The 19,949-nt window shown below is 34.2% G+C and overlaps 2 protein-coding genes across 2 annotated transcripts; both read right to left on the bottom strand.

Moving 5' to 3' along the window:
* Positions 1–13,404: 13,404 nt before the first annotated feature.
* On the bottom strand, positions 13,405–14,502 carry LOC142521795 (uncharacterized). The gene has a single exon (XM_075624978.1). The coding sequence runs from the start codon at positions 14,500–14,502 to the stop codon at positions 13,405–13,407; it is 1,098 nt and encodes a 365-aa protein (XP_075481093.1).
* Positions 14,503–18,978: 4,476 nt separating this feature from the next.
* LOC142521796 (uncharacterized) lies at positions 18,979–19,800 on the bottom strand. Its single transcript, XM_075624979.1, has one exon. The coding sequence runs from the start codon at positions 19,798–19,800 to the stop codon at positions 18,979–18,981; it is 822 nt and encodes a 273-aa protein (XP_075481094.1).
* Positions 19,801–19,949: the final 149 nt, after the last annotated feature.

The raw sequence follows: 19,949 nt of genomic DNA on the forward strand, positions 1-19,949 counted from the left end.
TAGTGAGTCTAAAGACTCAACATGTATATATCGTGAATAACAAGTAAATATATCATAAAATCGCATGCAACGTAAAAATAAAGTATCGTAAAGCGTACGGTAAAAATCATATCAAGAATAATTATAACTACGTGCATATCTAAAAATCATACGTAAAAGCTTTGCTCAATAGAGCTCTGTCATAACATACCATAATTTTCTGGTAGAGATAATGTTTCTAAGCTAGTGGCCCATAACATAGCGTAAGCGCCTGATCAGACTAAACCACAGTATACTGGGCGGTAGAGATCAATCACAGCCCTTGGACTGGATGTCCGTACCCATACATAATCATAAACCGGTCGTAAGTCACCGGGCGGAGAGGTCCTCGGTTGTTCCTACCGACTTCCAAACCCATAAGCATAAGGTGGCCACAAGACATATCGCATATATCTCAAAAATAAACATTTTATATTTTTATGCACGTAATATAATTATAACCTTATTTTTTTTACCGGATGAGTTGGATCGTTCCCAGGCTTGCTGCGACTTACTACTAATATGTGACACATGAAATAAATCTTAACTTGATAAAATCTTAACAATAGAACAAAAAACGAGACGATTCGGACCAACAACTTGATTTTTAACCATGGCTTCGTACCAACCCGAACCAACATTAAACCGACATTTAACCATGATTAAAAATACCCCAAACATACTGAAAAATATGCATAATAATTGTAAAACACGAAAATGGGTGAAAGGAATCCAAAAACATAAAACACTCTTTCGAGAGTCATTTTGGCACCTTTCACCGTAAATTCTCGTACGACCTCTAAACTCGACCGAATCACGAACGGCCAAAAACATGACTTTCCTAACTCATTGAGGTACTGTCCAGTCCAAGGCCATGGGCTAAAAGCCAACCAAGAACTCAAACCAACCTCATGAACCGTACAGCAAGTTGCTGTCAAATTACAGCAGGAGCAGCTTGTGTATTTGAGTGGAAATTCTGAAATTTAATGACCAAGGGCTTGAACCACCACCCAAAGACTCTTACCTACATCCTAAGGGCTAGAAGCCAACCACAATCCAAACCACACTCCAAAACCGAAGACACACTAATACAGGAAATGGAAAGTTTGAACTATGCACTTGTGTTGTTGTTTTAAAAATTTTGAGGGAACCATGAACCAAACCTTGAAAGGACACCTTGGTCACGTCCTAGACATGGTATGGAAGGGTTCTAACCGTGGCTACAGTCTCTAGGACAGCCATGATTCGAACTTTCACCTTAAACCACCAAATGATAAAACCTTGGACTCAAATTCTGCACTTAAGGAAAAGTTGTTGTCACTACTTTGTTGGTGTGTGTATGGATGTAAACCAATGAACCAATAACACTCTAACACACTCTAATTCATGCCTAGTAGCAGTCATGTGTGCCTGGAACCGAGCAACTCCCTGTAAGCAACCAAAACACACCAAACCGTGATGTGGAAAAACAAGAGAGCCAAGAAATTTTGTGCAGATTTTTGCTTAAATGTTGCTGTCATTTTCGTGATGCTGCTTGATTCATGAACATATACTGCTTAAAATTATCTAATATGACTTGATTGAAGAGCAAAGAAACAATATATACATGCCTGGAAATTGTTTTGACACGAAAACAAACCAATACGACGAATACGAGCGACGGAGTCGGAGTTGAGAATTCCTTCTTGTTCTTGTGCTGTTATTCTCGATTTTTAGCTGCTGTTCTCTTCTGTAAATTTCGAAATTATGGATGAAGGGCTGCTAGGTAATGAGTATGAAGGTTAAAAGGGGTGATAAAGGAGTCTTGAAGTGCATTTAGTTGGAGGTTACAAGTCAAGAAGTTGAATGGATATGAATTGTTTTTCCTCCTCTAGTGTTGTTGTTCCTACCCTCTCCTCCTTGCTGCTAATTCACGATTTTTCTCAGATGTTTCCTACTGATTTTTTGAGCATATGAATGTAGGACATGTAGGTAAGGAAGAGGAATGTTAATAATGGTGTTAAAGTGTCCATTATATACATTAAAATGAGAGTTACAAGTGAAGGAGGTGAAGGGTTTTGAATTATATCTTAATCCCCTTATTGCCGTTGGTTTGTTCCCTATTTCCTACTGCATTTACACGGTTTTGTTGTCTATTAGGTTGAGTAGAAATGAGGTATGTTATTGCATTTAAATTTACTACCCGTTAGATAATTAAAATGAGAAATGAATACCCCATGAATTGTAATTAGGATTGTTGGAATGAAGAGTTATCCACCTTTGAATATTTTAAATGTTGGACCCAAAATTATTACTTATTTGCATGGTGTTTTATTGTTTACATCTTGTATGTTAATTGCTTAAGGTTTCAAATACCCATTCTACATTTTAATGAATTTACACCTTAATTTATAATGACCTCTTGCATGGCATTGCATGGATTTAACTTTAAGCATTTAAATACTATGTTTAATTTCTTGAATACTTCATACTTAGATTAATTCATTCTCTCTTGTTTACATATTTTAATTTAAGCTTTAATTAAATATTGAACCTAAAAGAATTTATTTACCAACTTAGCTCTAATTAATTAAATAAATTCTAAAAAATTCTATTTCTTTAAATTAAATTATTGCTTGACTTAGATTAAATTTAGGAATGTCTTTCTTATTATTAATCTTATCTCTAATCTTCAAACTCCGGTCCGTCCTCGCATATTTAACTGAAAAGATAAAACTAAACTTTTGCATTTAAAATAAATAGTTATGACTTGTCAAATATCAAAATGAATTAGACCCTTCATATATATATATATATAAATCATTTTTAAATTTAAATAGTAATAATTATGCATGGCTTATACGTAGTCTGATTTTCGGGTCGTTACAATCTTCCCTCCTTAAATTGAATTTCGTCCCCGAAATTCGCTAATCCTCGATAATCCAAAAGTTTAGATTCTTAAGTCTATTATCCCAACAACTACGCTACCGCTGCGCTACTCTGATAAAAATTAAGTCATAGGCTGTCCTTACGTTTCTTCAATCCTAATTAGATTGCCTACCAAAAATCTCATTTGCGAATCGCAACTTAAATTGACTTATGATAACTTAGCTTTACTTTACTATGACCTCAAATTCTGACTTTTCTCATCGTTCCCAATATTAGAATTGGTGGTTCAAACTTATCATGTCTTACCTTCCTTATACTATACCCGTAATGTTCAACGACCTATTAAATTAGCATTTACGCAGTTCAACTTAAAGACTCTTAGCACCAAAGGTTACTGATCAGCTTCTATCCTCGGTGATACACTTAAAAGTTAAATCTTATCTCAGCTCCATAACAAAATTAGTCTAAGATCCTTGAATCGAATCTTTATCTTACAGCCCAAACTTATATAACTTAACTATTTACGAGTATACCCCAAATATAAAATTGTTGCAAATTTTAAACCTCAAATAACGTTAATCCATAAAACCCAATTATACAACATCGACCTTCTACCAATATTTTAAAGCCCTTCAAGTCTCAATTTTATGCTTAAACCATTTTCTTTCCAAATACAATATAGTTGAGGTCTAAGACTCTGGACTTTCCTCATTGAAACAAATGTCGCATTCTTAAGTATCATCAATGCTTAATTAAGTCTAGTGTATAAAACTTAATAAGTTATCTCATGTTAGCGATAAACTTACTCTAATAATTCAACTTCGCTCATATCACCCATAGAGTTCTAAAATTCCCATATCAAGATTTCGGATTTCTTACTCAATGAAAATCTTAATGTTAGTTCATTGGTACTCTATGTTGAACGCCTCTAATTCTTTTTTTTTTTAATTTCACCCAAAACTTATGTATGAACACCTATCTTATAAATCTGGAAATTCAAGCTTATGCAACCCAAATAATATTAGATAGTATAACTCCAGCCCACATATCCGCTTAGTCTCAAATTTCTTAATGACTTTCAAAATTCCTCAAGATAAGGTGTCTAATTCAATTCTTACATGCGTCTATCGAGTAACCTAACCATCCATCATACTCAACTTTCTAGAAAAATCAAATTCCCCCAAAGGTATAATTATAACTGTTAAGATCCTGGTTAAAACTTTCGACACATCAAACTTAAATTTCCAAAAAAAATTTCTAACTCAATGTTTATCCTTATAACTTAACTAACCGATCAAATTTTACCTTAAATCGGCATCACTTTAAATCCTTAATTTGCCACAACATGATTTCACTAACGCTTAAATTTTCATGCCTAAGATTGATTCATCCTACAATGTCCTTGGTTACCATTCATTATAACATTATAATCCAAATATCTAAATATTCTATATTTCCTTCGAGCCTAAATAACCGAAAATTCCTACCATATAAACCGTTCAATTCTCACTTACTACTAGATAAGTTCTCAAATTTCTTAAAATTGTAAAAATAATTCTTACTTTCCTCGAATATCGTCCAATTTTTTTTCTAAATCTCGAAAATTCCACAATTACCCATGAGTACTCAGTATTTCCAATTTCATTTTATAGATTTTCCGTATCATAAGGTTCAATAGTCTTAAGTTTATTAAACCCAAAATTAATTCCCATAACACGTCTTACATTTCTATAAATACTTAAAATCCCAAGTGTTCCTCAAAAGTTCGCATTTAATCCTTAGAATTTTGAAAATTGCAACCTGACCCTTACAGTTCTCCCAATTTACATTTTGGCCCCACAACTCTTCGAAATCTGCATCATTGTCCCCATAAAATTTTTCATCTTTACCTCATTAAACTTTTAGATTCTCGAACTCAAAATTTAATCCCCAAAATTTGGTAAATTCGAAAATAGTCCCTTAGAATTTTTTTCCACTTAGGTCCTCAAATTATTAGTTATTACAATTAGGTCCCTAAAATTCTCAATTCATGCAATTCCATCCTTAAATCTAACTAGGTAGAGCATGTATCCTAAATAAATTCTCATAATTAATCTTACATTTCCATAGATACTTAAAATCCTCAAATTGTACATTTATAATCCTAAAGATTGTCGTAGTCTTCGAATCGCTATTGCTTATATGAAATCCTAAAAAATTTACTCGACTAGCAACCAAGAACCATCAATAATTTCTTAGAAATTCTACAAGTCCCAAAAGCATTCATAATTTTCAAGATTAACTTATGACCCATAAGGAGGACATCAGTACTACTGACCTAAAAAATTAATATAGTCAAATCATTTTCAACTTCTCCTAAAGCCCAATATTCGAATTCTTAGACATTTCCAATTCCAAACGTAACCAACATGCATAATTACAATATTTCTTTAAATTTAAATAAATACAGCATAATCAAAATCTGAACGTAAAATATTTCATGAAAACATGCTGTTAAAATATTTCATGCTTTAAATAAAATGCGTAAATGTAAAACTTACAGACCGAAGACGTGACTTCATGAGCTTCTCGAGAGCAGTAGTAGTACAATCCTTTACAAGATCATAGGCTCTGATACCAACTGTCAAGCCCCAGATTCGACGACTGTCCTCACTGTACCAAGACGAGTCTTTCCAGCGTGCTTATGTCCTCACTCACACGCACCCTAGGAAACTTCCTAGGAGGTCACCCATCCCAAAATTACCCCAAGTTAAGCACGCTTAACTTTGGAGTTCTTATGTGATGAGCTACTGAAAAGAAGATGCACCTTCATGATATGAGTAGTACAAATCAAATCTTTTTTAAGCCCACTTCAACTGTACAGTCCATTACATTGAACAGTCTCGGAATCTCTCTCATTCCGGTGTGGGATCGGTTCATTCATGTTCCCTCCACCTAGAAGCCTGCCAGGAGCCGCTCATTGTCCGTGCAACTGATGGCACCGGCGATCACCCCCCGCCTCTTCGGCCCCGGGCCTCACATGCCCACCAGCTTCCGCTTGGTTCGTCCCCGAACCACACCGTACTAAGAGAGGTCGGCTCTGATACCAACTGTCAAGGCCCGTATTTCGTATTCATAATTTTCCGGAATTATAAAAATTTTTTCTAAATAAATAATTATCTTGTCCTATTTAATTAAAGTAAAAATGTAAAAAATTTTAACTTTAAAATAACAGCGGAAGCAAATATTGTTTTCAACCAACAATTTAAAAATAATTCAACGTAAACATCAACTTAAAAATAATTCAACGTATTAAAACTGAGTTTGAATAATTAAAGGTGCATAAATTAAATCATGAGGTCCTCGGGTTTAGTACTGCTGTCCCAAGATCGCTCACTGGTCTCCGTCCGCGGTCCCGACTTCATCAATACCTACAACAATCAAGTCTAGTGAGTCTAAAGACTCAACATGTATATATCGTGAATAACAAGTAAATATATCATAAAATCGCATACAACGTAAAAATAAAGTATCGTAAAGCGTACGGTAAAAATCATATCAAGAATAATTATAACTACGTGCATATCTAAAAATCATACGTAAAAGCTTTGCTCAATAGAGCTCAGTCATAACATACCATAATTTTCTGGTAGAGATAATGTTTCTAAGCTAGTGGCCCATAACATAGCGTAAGCGCCTGATCAGACTAAACCACAGTATACTGGGCGGTAGAGATCAATCACAGCCCTTGGACTGGATGTCCGTACCCATACATAATCATAAACCGGTCGTAAGTCACCGGGCGGAGAGGTCCTCGGTTGTTCCTACCGACTTCCAAACCCATAAGCATAAGGTGGCCACAAGACATATCGCATATATCTCAAAAATAAACATTTTATATTTTTATGCACGTAATATAATTATATCCTTATTTTTTTTTACCGGATGAGTTGGATCGTTCCCAGGCTTGCTGCGACTTACTACTAATATGTGACACATGAAATAAATCTTAACTTGATAAAATCTTAACAATAGAACAAAAACGAGACGATTCGGACCAACAACTTGATTTTTAACCATGGCATCGTACCAACCCGAACCAACATTAAACCGACATTTAACCATGATTAAAAATACCCCAAACATACTGAAAAATATGCATAATAATTGTAAAACACGAAAATGGGTGAAAGGAATCCAAAAACATAAAACACTCTTTCGAGAGTCATTTTGGCACCTTTCACCGTAAATTCTCGTACGACCTCTAAACTCGACCGAATCACGAACGGCCAAAAACATGACTTTCCTAACTCATTGAGGTACTGTCCAGTCCAAGGCCATGGGCTAAAAGCCAACCAAGAACTCAAACCAACCTCATGAACCGTACAGCAAGTTGCTGTCAAATTACAGCAGGAGCAGCTTGTGTATTTGAGTGGAAATTCTGAAATTTAATGACCAAGGGCTTGAACCACCACCCAAAGACTCCTACCTACATCCTAAGGCATGGCTTGGACCATGGCTAAGGGCTAGAAGCCAACCACAATCCAAACCACACTCCAAAACCGAAGACACACTAATACAGGAAATGGAAAGTTCGAACTATGCACTTGTGTTGTTGTTTTAAAAATTTTGAGGGAACCATGAACCAAACCTTGAAAGGACACCTTGGTCACGTCCTAGACATGGTATGGAAGGGTTCTAACCGTGGCTACAGTCGCTAGGACAGCCATGATTCGAACTTTCACCTTAAACCACCAAATGATAAAACCTTGGACTCAAATTCTGCAATTAAGGAAAAGTTGCTGTCACTACTTTGTTGGTGTGTGTATGGATGTAAACCAATGAACCAATAACACTCTAACACACTCTAATTCATGCCTAGTAGCAGTCATGTGTGCCTGGAACCGAGCAACTCCCTGTAAGCAACCAAAACACACCAAACCGTGATGTGGAAAAACAAGAGAGCCAAGAAATTTTGTGCAGATTTTTGCTTAAATGTTGCTGTCATTTTCGTGATGCTGCTTGATTCATGAACATATACTGCTTAAAATTATCTAATATGACTTGATTGAAGAGCAAAGAAACAATATATACATGCCTGGAAATTGTTTTGACACGAAAACAAACCAATACGACGAATACGAGCGACGGAGTCGGAGTTGAGAATTCCTTCTTGTTCTTGTGCTGTTATTCTCGATTTTTAGCTGCTGTTCTCTTCTGTAAATTTCGAAATTATGGATGAAGGGCTGCTAGGTAATGAGTATGAAGGTTACAAGGGGTGATAAAGGAGTCTTGAAGTGCATTTAGTTGGAGGTTACAAGTCAAGAAGTTGAATGGATATGAATTGTTTTTCCTCCTCTAGTGTTGTTGGTCCTACCCTCTCCTCCTTGCTGCTAATTCACGATTTTTCTCAGATGTTTCCTACTGATTTTTTGAGCATATGAATGTAGGACATGTAGGTAAGGAAGATGAATGTTAATAATGGTGTTAAAGGGTCCATTATATACATTAAAATGAGAGTTACAAGTGAAGGAGGTGAAGGGTTTTGAATTGTTTCTTAATCCCCTTATTGCCGTTGGTTTGTTCCTTATTTCCTACTGCATTTACACGGTTTTTTTGTCTAATAGGTTGAGTGGAAATGAGGTATGTTATTGCATTTAAATTTACTACCCGTTAGATAATTAAAATGAGAAATGAATACCCCATGAATTGTAGTTAGGAATTGTTGTAATGAAGAGTTATCCACCTTTGAATATTTTAAATGTTGGACCCAAAATTATTACTTATTTGCATGGTGTTTTATTGTTTACATCTTGTATGTTAATTGCTTAAGGTTTCAAATACCCATTCTACATTTTAATGAATTTACACCTTAATTTATAATGACCTCTTGCATGGCATTGCATGGATTTAACTTTAAGCATTTAAATACTATGTTTAATTTCTTGAATACTTCATACTTAGATTAATTCATTCTCTCTTGTTACATATTTAATTTAAGCTTTAATTAAATATTGAACCTAAAAGAATTTATTTACCAACTTAGCTCTAATTAATTAAATAAATTCTAAAACATTCTATTTCTTTAAATTAAATTATTGCTTGACTTAAATTAAATTTAGGAATGTCTTTCTTATTATTAATCTTATCTCTAATCTTCAAACTCCGGTCCGTCCTCGCATATTTAACTGAAAAGATAAAACTAAACTTTTGCATTTAAAATAAATAGTTATGACTTGTCAAATATCAAAATGAATTAGACCCTTCATATATATATATATATAAATCATTTTTAAATTTAAATAGTAATAATTATGCATGGCTTATACGTAGTCTGATTTTCGGGTCGTTACAAAATTGTGTGCTGATTTTAATCAGTCTTTTCATATTCCGTTACTACGGATATAATATGTTTGGGATGTAACTCCCGTGTCAGTGCATCAGGTAGAAAATTTTCATTTCCTTTAATGTACTGAATTTCAAATTGATAGGCATTTATTTCTAATTGCCATCTGATTAATCTTCATGCATTATGTCCATTTTTCCTATTTAAAGGTTTGTTCCTAAAGTAGGTTAGATTATTATTATCTGTCCTAACCAGAAATGCTTTCGGGATCAGATATATTTCATAAGATCTAATAGTCCTGATTAGGGCTAAAAGTTCTTTTTCATTACTGTGGTAATTAAGTTCTGCCGAACTGAATGTACCACTGGTGTAACGGCAAAGATGTTCATCTTCCCGTTTATCAGACATTGCAATTTCTTGTAAAGTCTTTTGTCCTTGGTAGGCTTTCAAACATGCACCCCAGTACATATCTGAAGCATCAGTTTCAATTATTATTATATCATCCTGTGAGGGAAAATATAATAATGGTAAATCGAAAATTACTTTCCATTTTATTGTACTGATATAGTTAGTATCAGTAACTGTCCAATTCCATGGATTATCTTCTTTCAGTTTAACCTGTAAAGGTTTCCTGATTTCGGATAATTTCTGGATGTAATCTCCTGCATAAGTTAACAATCCTAGAAATCTTCTAAGTTGTGACTTATCAGTTATTTCATTGGGAAAATCATGTATCTTTTTCAACACATGTGGTTGAAGACAATGTTTTCCATTTTCAATTTCTAAACCTAGATAGTTAATCCGGGTTTTGATTAATTGGGCTTTTCTTGAGGACAAGATAATCCCATCTTTATGACACAAGTTTAACACGAATGTTAAATCCTTGTAATGTTGTTCTAGTGTTTTAGAATACACTAGTATATCATCAATGTAAACACAACAGATGTTCACATGACTCTTGAATGTTTCATCCATGTATATTTGAAAGATACCTGGTGCTTGTTTAAGACCGAATGGTAATACGGTCCATTGAAATTGTCCTTGAGGACAACTGAATGCTGTGAGGAGTTGAGATTCCTCATCAAGCTGAATTTTCCAGAAGCCTAATTTACAATCGAGACTACTGAAATATTTGATGCCTCCTATATAGGATAGCAAGTCATTTTTATTGGGTATGTAATACCCATCCATGATCGTATTTTGATTGATTAACGTGTAATCGATCACCATACGTTTCTTGGTTGTATCTTTCTTCGTGGCATAAAATGCCGGCGAAGAATGTTGACTTTTACTGGGAACTATGATTTTGAGTTCCAGTAATTCTTTGATCTCTTGTTCAAAGATCTTGACATCTTCAAGATTGCATCTTCGAGGTGCAACTCTAAATGTCTTGTTTGGTTCAATTGCTTTGATTGAAGCAATGAACTTCTTTCTTTTCTTAATCTTATCTTGAGGATTCTGAGAACAGATATTATTGAATAATGTTTGTATGTCTAATTCTTCCGAACAGACATGAAACATTTCTTATATGGAATTGAGAATGGTTATATTCTCAATTTTCTTTGGAATGGGAGATTTAGAGAATTGTTCAAAAAATCCCTTATTTCCCACCTTTAAAGCTTGGGAAATCTTCGGTATGTGAATAGTAGATTTACCTTTGGTAAGGACTACATATTCATCATATTGGATAAATGGTAAATATGATCTTAAGAAGTTATTTCCCAAAATCATGTCAATACCACTATGTAACTGATAAATTACCGGAATGGTAAATTTACAGTCTTCTATTATAACAATTAAATTGTTGACAATTTTATTCATGGATATGGTTGAACCATTTCCAATCTTTGCATTTACAGAATTCGGAGAAGTTGTCCATAATTCTGTTGGAATTACATGTTCACTTGCAATACAGAGGCTTGCTCCTGTATCGATGTAAGCATGTAGATGATAAGATTTATATTTAGGTACCTTGAGCAATACCTTAATATAAATGCTATTTGGATTGGTGATATTGAAGATAATATCACTCATCTGAATCCGAAGTTTCATCTGAGCATTCAGATGATTCTTCTTCTGAATCATGTTCGTCTGAACTGGAGCATTCAGATGAACTTAAGACATAAATGTTTTCTTCTTCGTCTGAAGAAGTATAACATTCGATCGGGTAAAAACCCTCTGTATTGAATTCTTCTAACATTTTAACTTTGTTATAATGTTTAGAATTCTTTTGTTCTCTTATTGGACATTCATTTGCGTAATGTCCTTCTTCATTACAGATCCAACATCTGAAATTCTTTCCTTTGCCTTTCGGGCAAATTCTTTTAGGATTTCTTTTAAAGAATTTCCTTTTGTTAGATTTCTTATAATAAATCTTTTTATTATAAGATTTGCGTTTGAAAGGTTTGAACCTTTTCTTAATATACTTAGGATTTTTGTATTTCTTCCTAGTATATTTCTTTTTCTTGTAATACGGTTTCTTACACCCGTATTCTTTGACTGTGAAGTCAAGTTTATAGCAATAAAGCGATCTCTCTGCTTTGTATGCTTTCTTGATCTTCTTACGAGTTTTATAGGAATTACATTCCTTAGTGATCTCGTCTTTTATCCATCTTATACATCCTCCTAAAGTAGCAGGATAAGTGGATTGATTATATTGATTCTTTGAATCTATACCAAGATGTGGTATTTTATCAAAGATCAACATTCTGTAGACTTCTCTTTTGTTGAAGTCTGGGATTGCCTAGTAATTTGTTTCATAATCACACAGGAATTCCTGTAGATCACATAAATTACATAGCTTCATATTGTTCAGGGTAAATTCTGCTCGATTTACCTGAATGTTAGCTAATTGTTCATTAGCCTGAATGGTTGTCATACCAAGAAATTCTTGATATAACGTTTCTAGGAATAAGTCGAAGTAGACTTTTCCCGTTAGTTGTGGTGGTAAATTAGGAACAATTAATTTACCTCCCCAATCCTGAACTCTTCCTATTAGTTTGGAAACTATTAGGGCATGAGTTAAGGTTCTGATGTTATCACCTTGATCAAGCATAGGTGTTAACTGAATTTGAGCTGACATTTCGTTAGCCCATCTGTCAATCTTCAATTTCCTTTCACTTAAGGATTCACATCCTAATTCGAGGTAATTTGAATTGACAATATTGGAAGTTTTAGATTCACGTAAAGTGTCTCTAAAATCCTTGAATGGTGGTCTCGATGATGTCGAGGTTTCACCTTCATCTTTCATCATTCTGAGATTCAAAGTGATTGGCTTTGAATCATCTTCTGATGTATCTGAAATATCAGTATAATTTTCTATCATATTGATAGTTTCTTCTACTGATAATTCTTTGACTAGATCATTCAAATGATCCAGATCTCTAGTACTCATAAATTCTTCGAATTTACTGGTACTTATGTTGTCCATACATGAATGAATTATTGTAACCTGAATTCTGCCAATTGGAGAATTTCGGTTTTTCTTGGTAAGGATCATCAAAGGGAGTGATTGGCTTCCTTTGTGTTGGCTCTTCAGTAGCCTTTCCTTTACCATCCTGTTTATTTAATGCCTGTAATATTTCTTTATTACAGTGGCACTTATTTTGTTCATCAATAATTGAAACGGTTGCCATTTCAATATATTGTTTTATATTAGCTTCTAGAAGCTTGATTTGTTTCTCAAGTTCTTCGAGCTTATTTTCAATCTTAGTGATTGATCCTGCACTCATGTTAATGCTGCAAGAATTTTATCAACCTTTGATTGAATATCTTGTAAGTTAATTAATTTTAACTTATTTTGGTTTTCAAGGATTTGTTCTATTAAAGATTTCATTCCTTGATTCTTACTTAATTCTTCATTAAGTTGATTAATCTTTGATTCTATTTTATTAATAAAATCATCGATTATTTTGTTGGTAGAATTTTCATTCTTACCCTTTTGAATTAAGGTTTTGATTACCTTAATTAATTCTTGATGCTTGTTTTGATTACGAGCATCTTCTTTTATCATTAATTCTCCTAACATAGCATTTGCATTGTTAAGTAAATTAATGCATCTTGATACATCAGTACCAATTTTTCCACTTGGAATGATGGTGTGAAGGTATTCCTTACCTTTACTCTTGTCATCGCTGTGAATTAAATTTTTAATTCCAGAGTTGTAATAGTGAGGATGTTCCTTGTGAGCCATCCTAACTTATTGCATGCTTGATGGTCAGCATGTTCTGATTGAGTTCATTCATTTCCTGAATGATCTCATCATTTGTAAGACTATTAGTTCCAGAAGAACTAACTGATATTTGGTCAGTATGTCCAGTCACGATTCTGGAGATAATTAGATTATCAGTGACTGATTGGGTCAACTGATTTTGAATTGGTGTATGAATAACACCTTGATTATCAAGAATGATTGGTTCTTGATTAAAATGTCTTTGGATTGGAATTATCTTCTCCTCTTCCAAAGATTGGACTGACCGTGGTACGGTGAGTCGCATAGAATCAGATCTCAAAGGGAGTCTATCATCTATTTCTTCAATGAACTCCTTATGAGGATGTTCAATTCTTGTAATATTTTCAAACATTCTTTCTACAGAAACGTGAGGTTTCGTAGAGTGAATTCCTGTTTGAGAATTATTACTTAATGCCAAGCCTACAACATAATTTATGTTGATAGGATGGTTTCCTTGATACATTAGGTCATGTCTGTAAAAGACATATTCTAGTGTAATGACATCATTAATGTTCTTATCGAACATTGATACATTGAACTGTGGATAAACACAGAACTTAATCTTTTGGTAACATAAGTTACCCATGATTTTTCCGAGTATCGATTCTTCTAGATTTCTAATTTGTTTATCACGAATTATTATCTCGATTGGACTGTCAATTCCTTCTCGGAAATGAGCTTGAATAATGACTTCAATACCTCCGATATGGACGTATTTTAGTTCATTTTTCTCTTTTTCAGAAGCTTTATTCATTATGGTGTTAATATCTTCGGATGTTAACAGTTTTAATGAATTTTGTTTCTGAGTATTATTTATTTTACATGATCTTTCCTTAGTTCGGATTGATATGTAAATTAAATGTTTTCTGGGATTAAGTAGATTAGATAATTTACTTAATATTCCAGGTTGGTTGATAAGTTGCTCTTTTCCTGAAAACTTAGTTTTCTGGATTTCAGCAAACTTTTGTTGATTGAATACAAGGTTTAAGTTGTATTCCTGATTTTTTTCAGATTCTTCAATCTGAAGATCCTTCGCAGAAGTTGATTGGACTTCTGTCATTAACAAATCATAGAAGATCTCTTCTTCTTTAATTTGTTTTGATATTCCTGTATGTCATAGAGCATTTCTCGTGCTTCCATGATATTCCAGGTTTCATTGAGATTTTCTAAATCCTTTTGGTGGATTTTGATTATCTCTCTTTGTACATCGATCCTTAGATCAATGTTTTGGGAATACAGGCTATAAACCAAGAGTTTATAGTGTTTCCTATGATTCATTTCGTGCCTCATGATTTCTTAGACAATCTTGTTATTATTGTTTCTGTAGTGGACTACAGTTGTTTTTGACATTTGTATTTTGTCAATTTTCTTTTCTTTCTATCCTTTGTTTTAGATAGACAGATTTTTATGTTATGATTTTCATCGTAACATTTTGTTTTATATACACGATTTTTGTGAATATCTTTCTTTTTAGTTCCTTCTTTGTAATAACAATAATTGGTTGTTATTACTGATTTGACCAAGTTTATTTCTAAACATGGCTCTGATACCAAATCTGAGAGTTGGGTTATTCCCTCAGCAGAATCTGTTTCCCATGCTGAATTAGAAACGGATTCAGTGATCGGTTTTGTTTGTTCATACTTTTGTATGAATATCTCATCAGAGAAGACCCTGACAAATTCTTCATCTAGACAGACGAATTGTTTTCTAGATTGTATAACAAATCTAGTGAATCTTTGTTTAGTGTAGAATCGTTTTACGGTTCTATTCTTCTGAACTATCTTGATGTTACTGTTAATAGGACACAGCCTATTTAGGTGTAACATAGTATTATGATCTCATCGGGTAGATCAGACCATTCATATTTAAGAACAATTTTTAATTGTTCTCTGGAATTGAATATAAACAAAGAAATATCATTTCTAAGTTTAATATGTTTAATAAATTTAAACCCGTCAGAGACGTATGGTTTAATTAATACATCATAAGAATATGCATAATTATGAAGTTCATTCATTCTTGGTACGTGGCGTTGTTTCACCTTGTTATCTAGATCCGAAGATCTATCGGATAGGTAGGAGCTGTCCAGCCTATATACCATTTTATTTTATAAAAGATTTTTAGTCTTTTATATTCAACTTTACCCCTCAAGGTAGTTTCGGGGATCTCGTTTTCAGATCCTACCGGGTTTCGGATGAATTTTCCAAAATTCTTCATTTTTAATTTATGCCTGTGAATATAAACATGTATGAATAACAAATCCATATAAGAAGCTTTACCTTTAGTTAGCAGAGCTCAACCCTATGACTTTCTCCTCCTGATACTCGTCCAGCGGGCTCCAGAGTTGCCTTCCTCCGTTCTTCTTCTTATTTGATTCCTGTATTCACACAGTTTATATTCGGCGGCTAGAGACTACTCTCTTTTCATATTTCCAAAAAGGAAATTTTATTATGCCCAATTGGGCTGTGATGCGAATAAATCTGAGAGGTGGGTTATTCCCTCAGCAGAATCTGTTTCCCATGCGGAATTAGAAACGGATTCACTGATCGGTTTTGTTTGTTCATACTTTTGTATGAATATTTCATCAGAGAAGACCCTGACAAATTCTTCATCTAGACATACGAATTGTTTTCTAGATTGTATAACAAATCTAGTGAATCTTTGTTCAGTGTAGAATCGTTTTACGGTTCTATTCTTCTGAACTATCTTGATGTTACTGTTAATAGGACACAGCCTATTTAGGTGTAACATAGTATTATGATCTCAAATCTGAGAGTTGGGTTATTCCCTCAGCAGAATCTGTTTCCCATTCGGAATTAGAAACGGATTCAGTGATCGGTTTTGTTTGTTCATACTTTTGTATGAATATTTCATCAGAGAAGACCTTGACAAATTCTTCATCTAGATAGACGAATTGTTTTCTAGATTGTATAACAAATCTAGTGAATCTTTGTTCAGTGTAGAATCGTTTTACGGTTCTATTCTTCTGAACTATCTTGATGTTACTGTTAATAGGACACAGCCTATTTAGGTGTAACATAGTATTATGATCTCAAATCTGAGAGTTGGGTTATTCTTTCAGCAGAATCTGTTTCACATGCGGAATTAGAAACGGATTCAGTGATCGGTTTTGTTTGTTCATACTTTTGTATGAATATTTCATCAGAGAAGACCCTGACAAATTCTTCATCTAGATAGACGAATTGTTTTCTAGATTGTATAACAAATCTAGTGAATCTTTGTTCAGTGTAGAATCGTTTTACGGTTCTATTCTTCTGAACTATCTTGATGTTACTGTTAATAGGACACAGCCTATTTAGGTGTAACATAGTATTATGATCTCATCGGGTAGATCAGACCATTCATATTTAAGAACAATTTTTAATTGTTCTCTGGAATTGAATATAAACAAAGAAATATCATTTCTAAGTTTAATATGTTTAATAAATTTAAACCCGTCAGAGACGTATGGTTTAATTAATACATCATAAGAATATGCATACTTATGAAGTTCATTCATTCTTTGTACGTGGCGTTGTTTCACCTTGTTATCCAGATCCGAAGATCTATCGGATAGGTAGGAGCTGTCCAGCCTATATACCATTTTATTTTATAAAAGATTTTTAGTCTTTTATATTCATCTTTACCCCTCAAGGTAGTTTCGGGGATCTCGTTTTCAGATCCTACCGGGTTTCGGATGAATTTTCCAAAATTCTTCATTTTTAATTTATGCCTGTGAATATAAACATGGATGAATAACAAATCCATATAAGAAGATTTACCTTTAGTTAGCAGAGCTCAACCCTATGACTTTCTCCTCCTGATACTCGTCCAGCGGGCTCCAGAGTTGCCTTCCTCCGTTCTTCTTCTTATTTGATTCCTGTATTCACACAGTTTATATTCGGCGGCTAGAGACTACTCTCTTTTCATATTTCCAAAAAGGAAATTTTATTATGCCCAATTGGGCTGTGATGCGAATAAATCTGAGAGTTGGGTTATTCCCTCAGCAGAATCTGTTTCCCATGCGGAATTAGAAACGGATTCAGTGATTGGTTTTGTTTGTTCATACTTTTGTATGAATATTTCATCAGAGAAGACCCTGACAAATTCTTCATCTAGACAGACGAATTGTTGACTAGATTGTATAACAAATCTAGTGAATCTTTGTTCATTGTAGAATCGTTTTACGGTTCTATTCTTCTGAACTATCTTGATGTTACTGTTAATAGGACACAGCCTATTTAGGTGTAACATAGTATTATGATCTCAAATCTGAGAGTTGGGTTATTTCCTCAGCAGAATCTGTTTCCCATGCGAAATTAGAAACGGATTCAGTGATCGGTTTTGTTTGTTCATACTTTTGTATGAATATTTCATCAGAGAAGACCCTGACAAATTCTTCATCTAGATAGACGAATTGTTTTCTAGATTGTATAACAAATCTAGTGAATCTTTGTTCAGTGTAGAATCGTTTTACGGTTCTATTCTTCTGAACTATCTTGATGTTACTGTTAATAGGACACAGCCTATTTAGGTGTAACATAGTATTATGATCTCATCGGGTAGATAAGATCATTCATATTTAATAACAATTTTTAATTGTTCTCTGGAATTGAATATAAACAAAGAAATATCATTTCTAAGTTTAATATGTTTAATAAATTTAAACCCGTCAGAGACGTATGGTTTAATTAATACATCATAAGAATATGCATACTTATGAAGTTCATTCATTCTTGGTACGTGGCGTTGTTTCACCTTGTTATCCAGATCCGAAGATCTATCGGATAGGTAGGAGCTGTCCAGCCTATATACCATTTTATTTTATAAAAGATTTTTAGTCTTTTATATTCATCTTTACCCCTCAAGGTAGTTTCGGGGATCTCGTTTTCAGATCCTACCGGGTTTCGGATGAATTTTCCATAATTCTTCATTTTTAATTTATGCCTGTGAATATAAACATGTATGAATAACAAATCCATATAAGAAGATTTACCTTTAGTTAGCAGAACCCTATGACTTTCTCCTCCCGATACTCGTCCAGCGGGCTCCAGAGTTGCCTTCCTCCGTTCTTCTTCTTATTTGATTCCCGTATTCACACAGTTTATATTCGGCGGCTAGAGACTACTCTCTTTTCATATTTCCAAAAAGGAAATTTTATTATGCCCAATTGGGCTGTGATGCGAATATACAGACTCTCTTTGCATGAAAGACACTCCTTCTATTCAGCATGCTCTGAATGGAAGAGAAGGCTTCCTTATATAGACGGAAAAACCTTCAACCTAACAACCTAGGTAACCGGTACCATTTCTACTTATGACCTGGGTAACCGGTAGACACAAATAATGGTGATTTTGGGACCACCATTCTGAAAAGAAAAGATGCCTCAGCTTTTCCGTTTTATGGACGGTAGTGAGTGAAGGGCATCTTGTACATGACTCTTCTGAATAAATGGTAGGGACACTACCTACGCTGCAAAAATCAAAGATACAAGTGGGTTAAAGGGGACCACTACCCAATTGACACTAGACTCATTTCATTCTGTGTCTTCTTCTTCTTCTTCGACCATTTCTGACCATAGTCGAGATTTTTGAGCTTCAGTGGATGACCCTGAAGTTTCTTGTATCTTTGGGCTTGGGCCTTGATTTGGGCTTGCAGCTCCTTTATTTGAGTCCGATGGACTTTCTGGAATTTCACATAATGGACATTGATGCAAGTCCATTTGTTTCTTTATTGCCTTGCAGACGGCCTTCTTTGTCCCTTGGGCAACGTCTGCATTTCCTTCATATATTTTATTTTTGAAGACTTGTATCTGCTTCAATTCTTCCACAGTAGTCTTCTTTTTATATCCTGTTGTTAAGATAAATTTCCCTGTGCAGTAATTTATCTTAATGTTGGATGTTTCATCAATCTTACTTGTCTTCTGAAGAAGTGTTAAGATTGATTGTACCCTGATGGGCTTCAAATTTTCTTCTGATATTATTTCCCTGGATAAGTTTGTTGGGCCAGAGAATTGTATATACCTTGACAGGCTAATCATTTGATAAGGTTCATAAAACCTTTGTCCATCAAAATCCGGGATGGTTGATGTCATCCTAAGTTCTAATTGGACTGGTCTTTGTTCATGACCAAAAACATTGGTCTTGTAATGCCTTATCATAGTTCTTAGACCAATTGGGAATTGATCTATTTCTTTTAGTTCCGGGCTCAATATCATCTTTTGGATAAGGCCTAGTTCTAAAAGTTCTCGAGCTTTTTCCGGAGGGGTTCCTGGTAAAAGGATAGCTCTGGAAAATCCTGAGTCATTGGTTTGAAGCCAATGATCTTCATCATGGACCAACGTTCTGATCCAATTCATTATCTCCAAGTATCTATTCCATTTCTCCTGTGGGCTTTGGATGGTGGAATCTTTCTTGGGTTGTTGGGGCCTTAAGCTCCTAAGGTTCTTAAGGTTTCCTTTGTTCCTGAAAGTTAGGACTTATTGAAAAGTTTGGGCCTTTAATGATG

This window comes from Primulina tabacum, chromosome 13 (genome assembly GCF_025594145.1).
Source record: "Primulina tabacum isolate GXHZ01 chromosome 13, ASM2559414v2, whole genome shotgun sequence".
In the NCBI taxonomy this organism is placed as follows: Eukaryota; Viridiplantae; Streptophyta; class Magnoliopsida; order Lamiales; family Gesneriaceae; genus Primulina; species Primulina tabacum.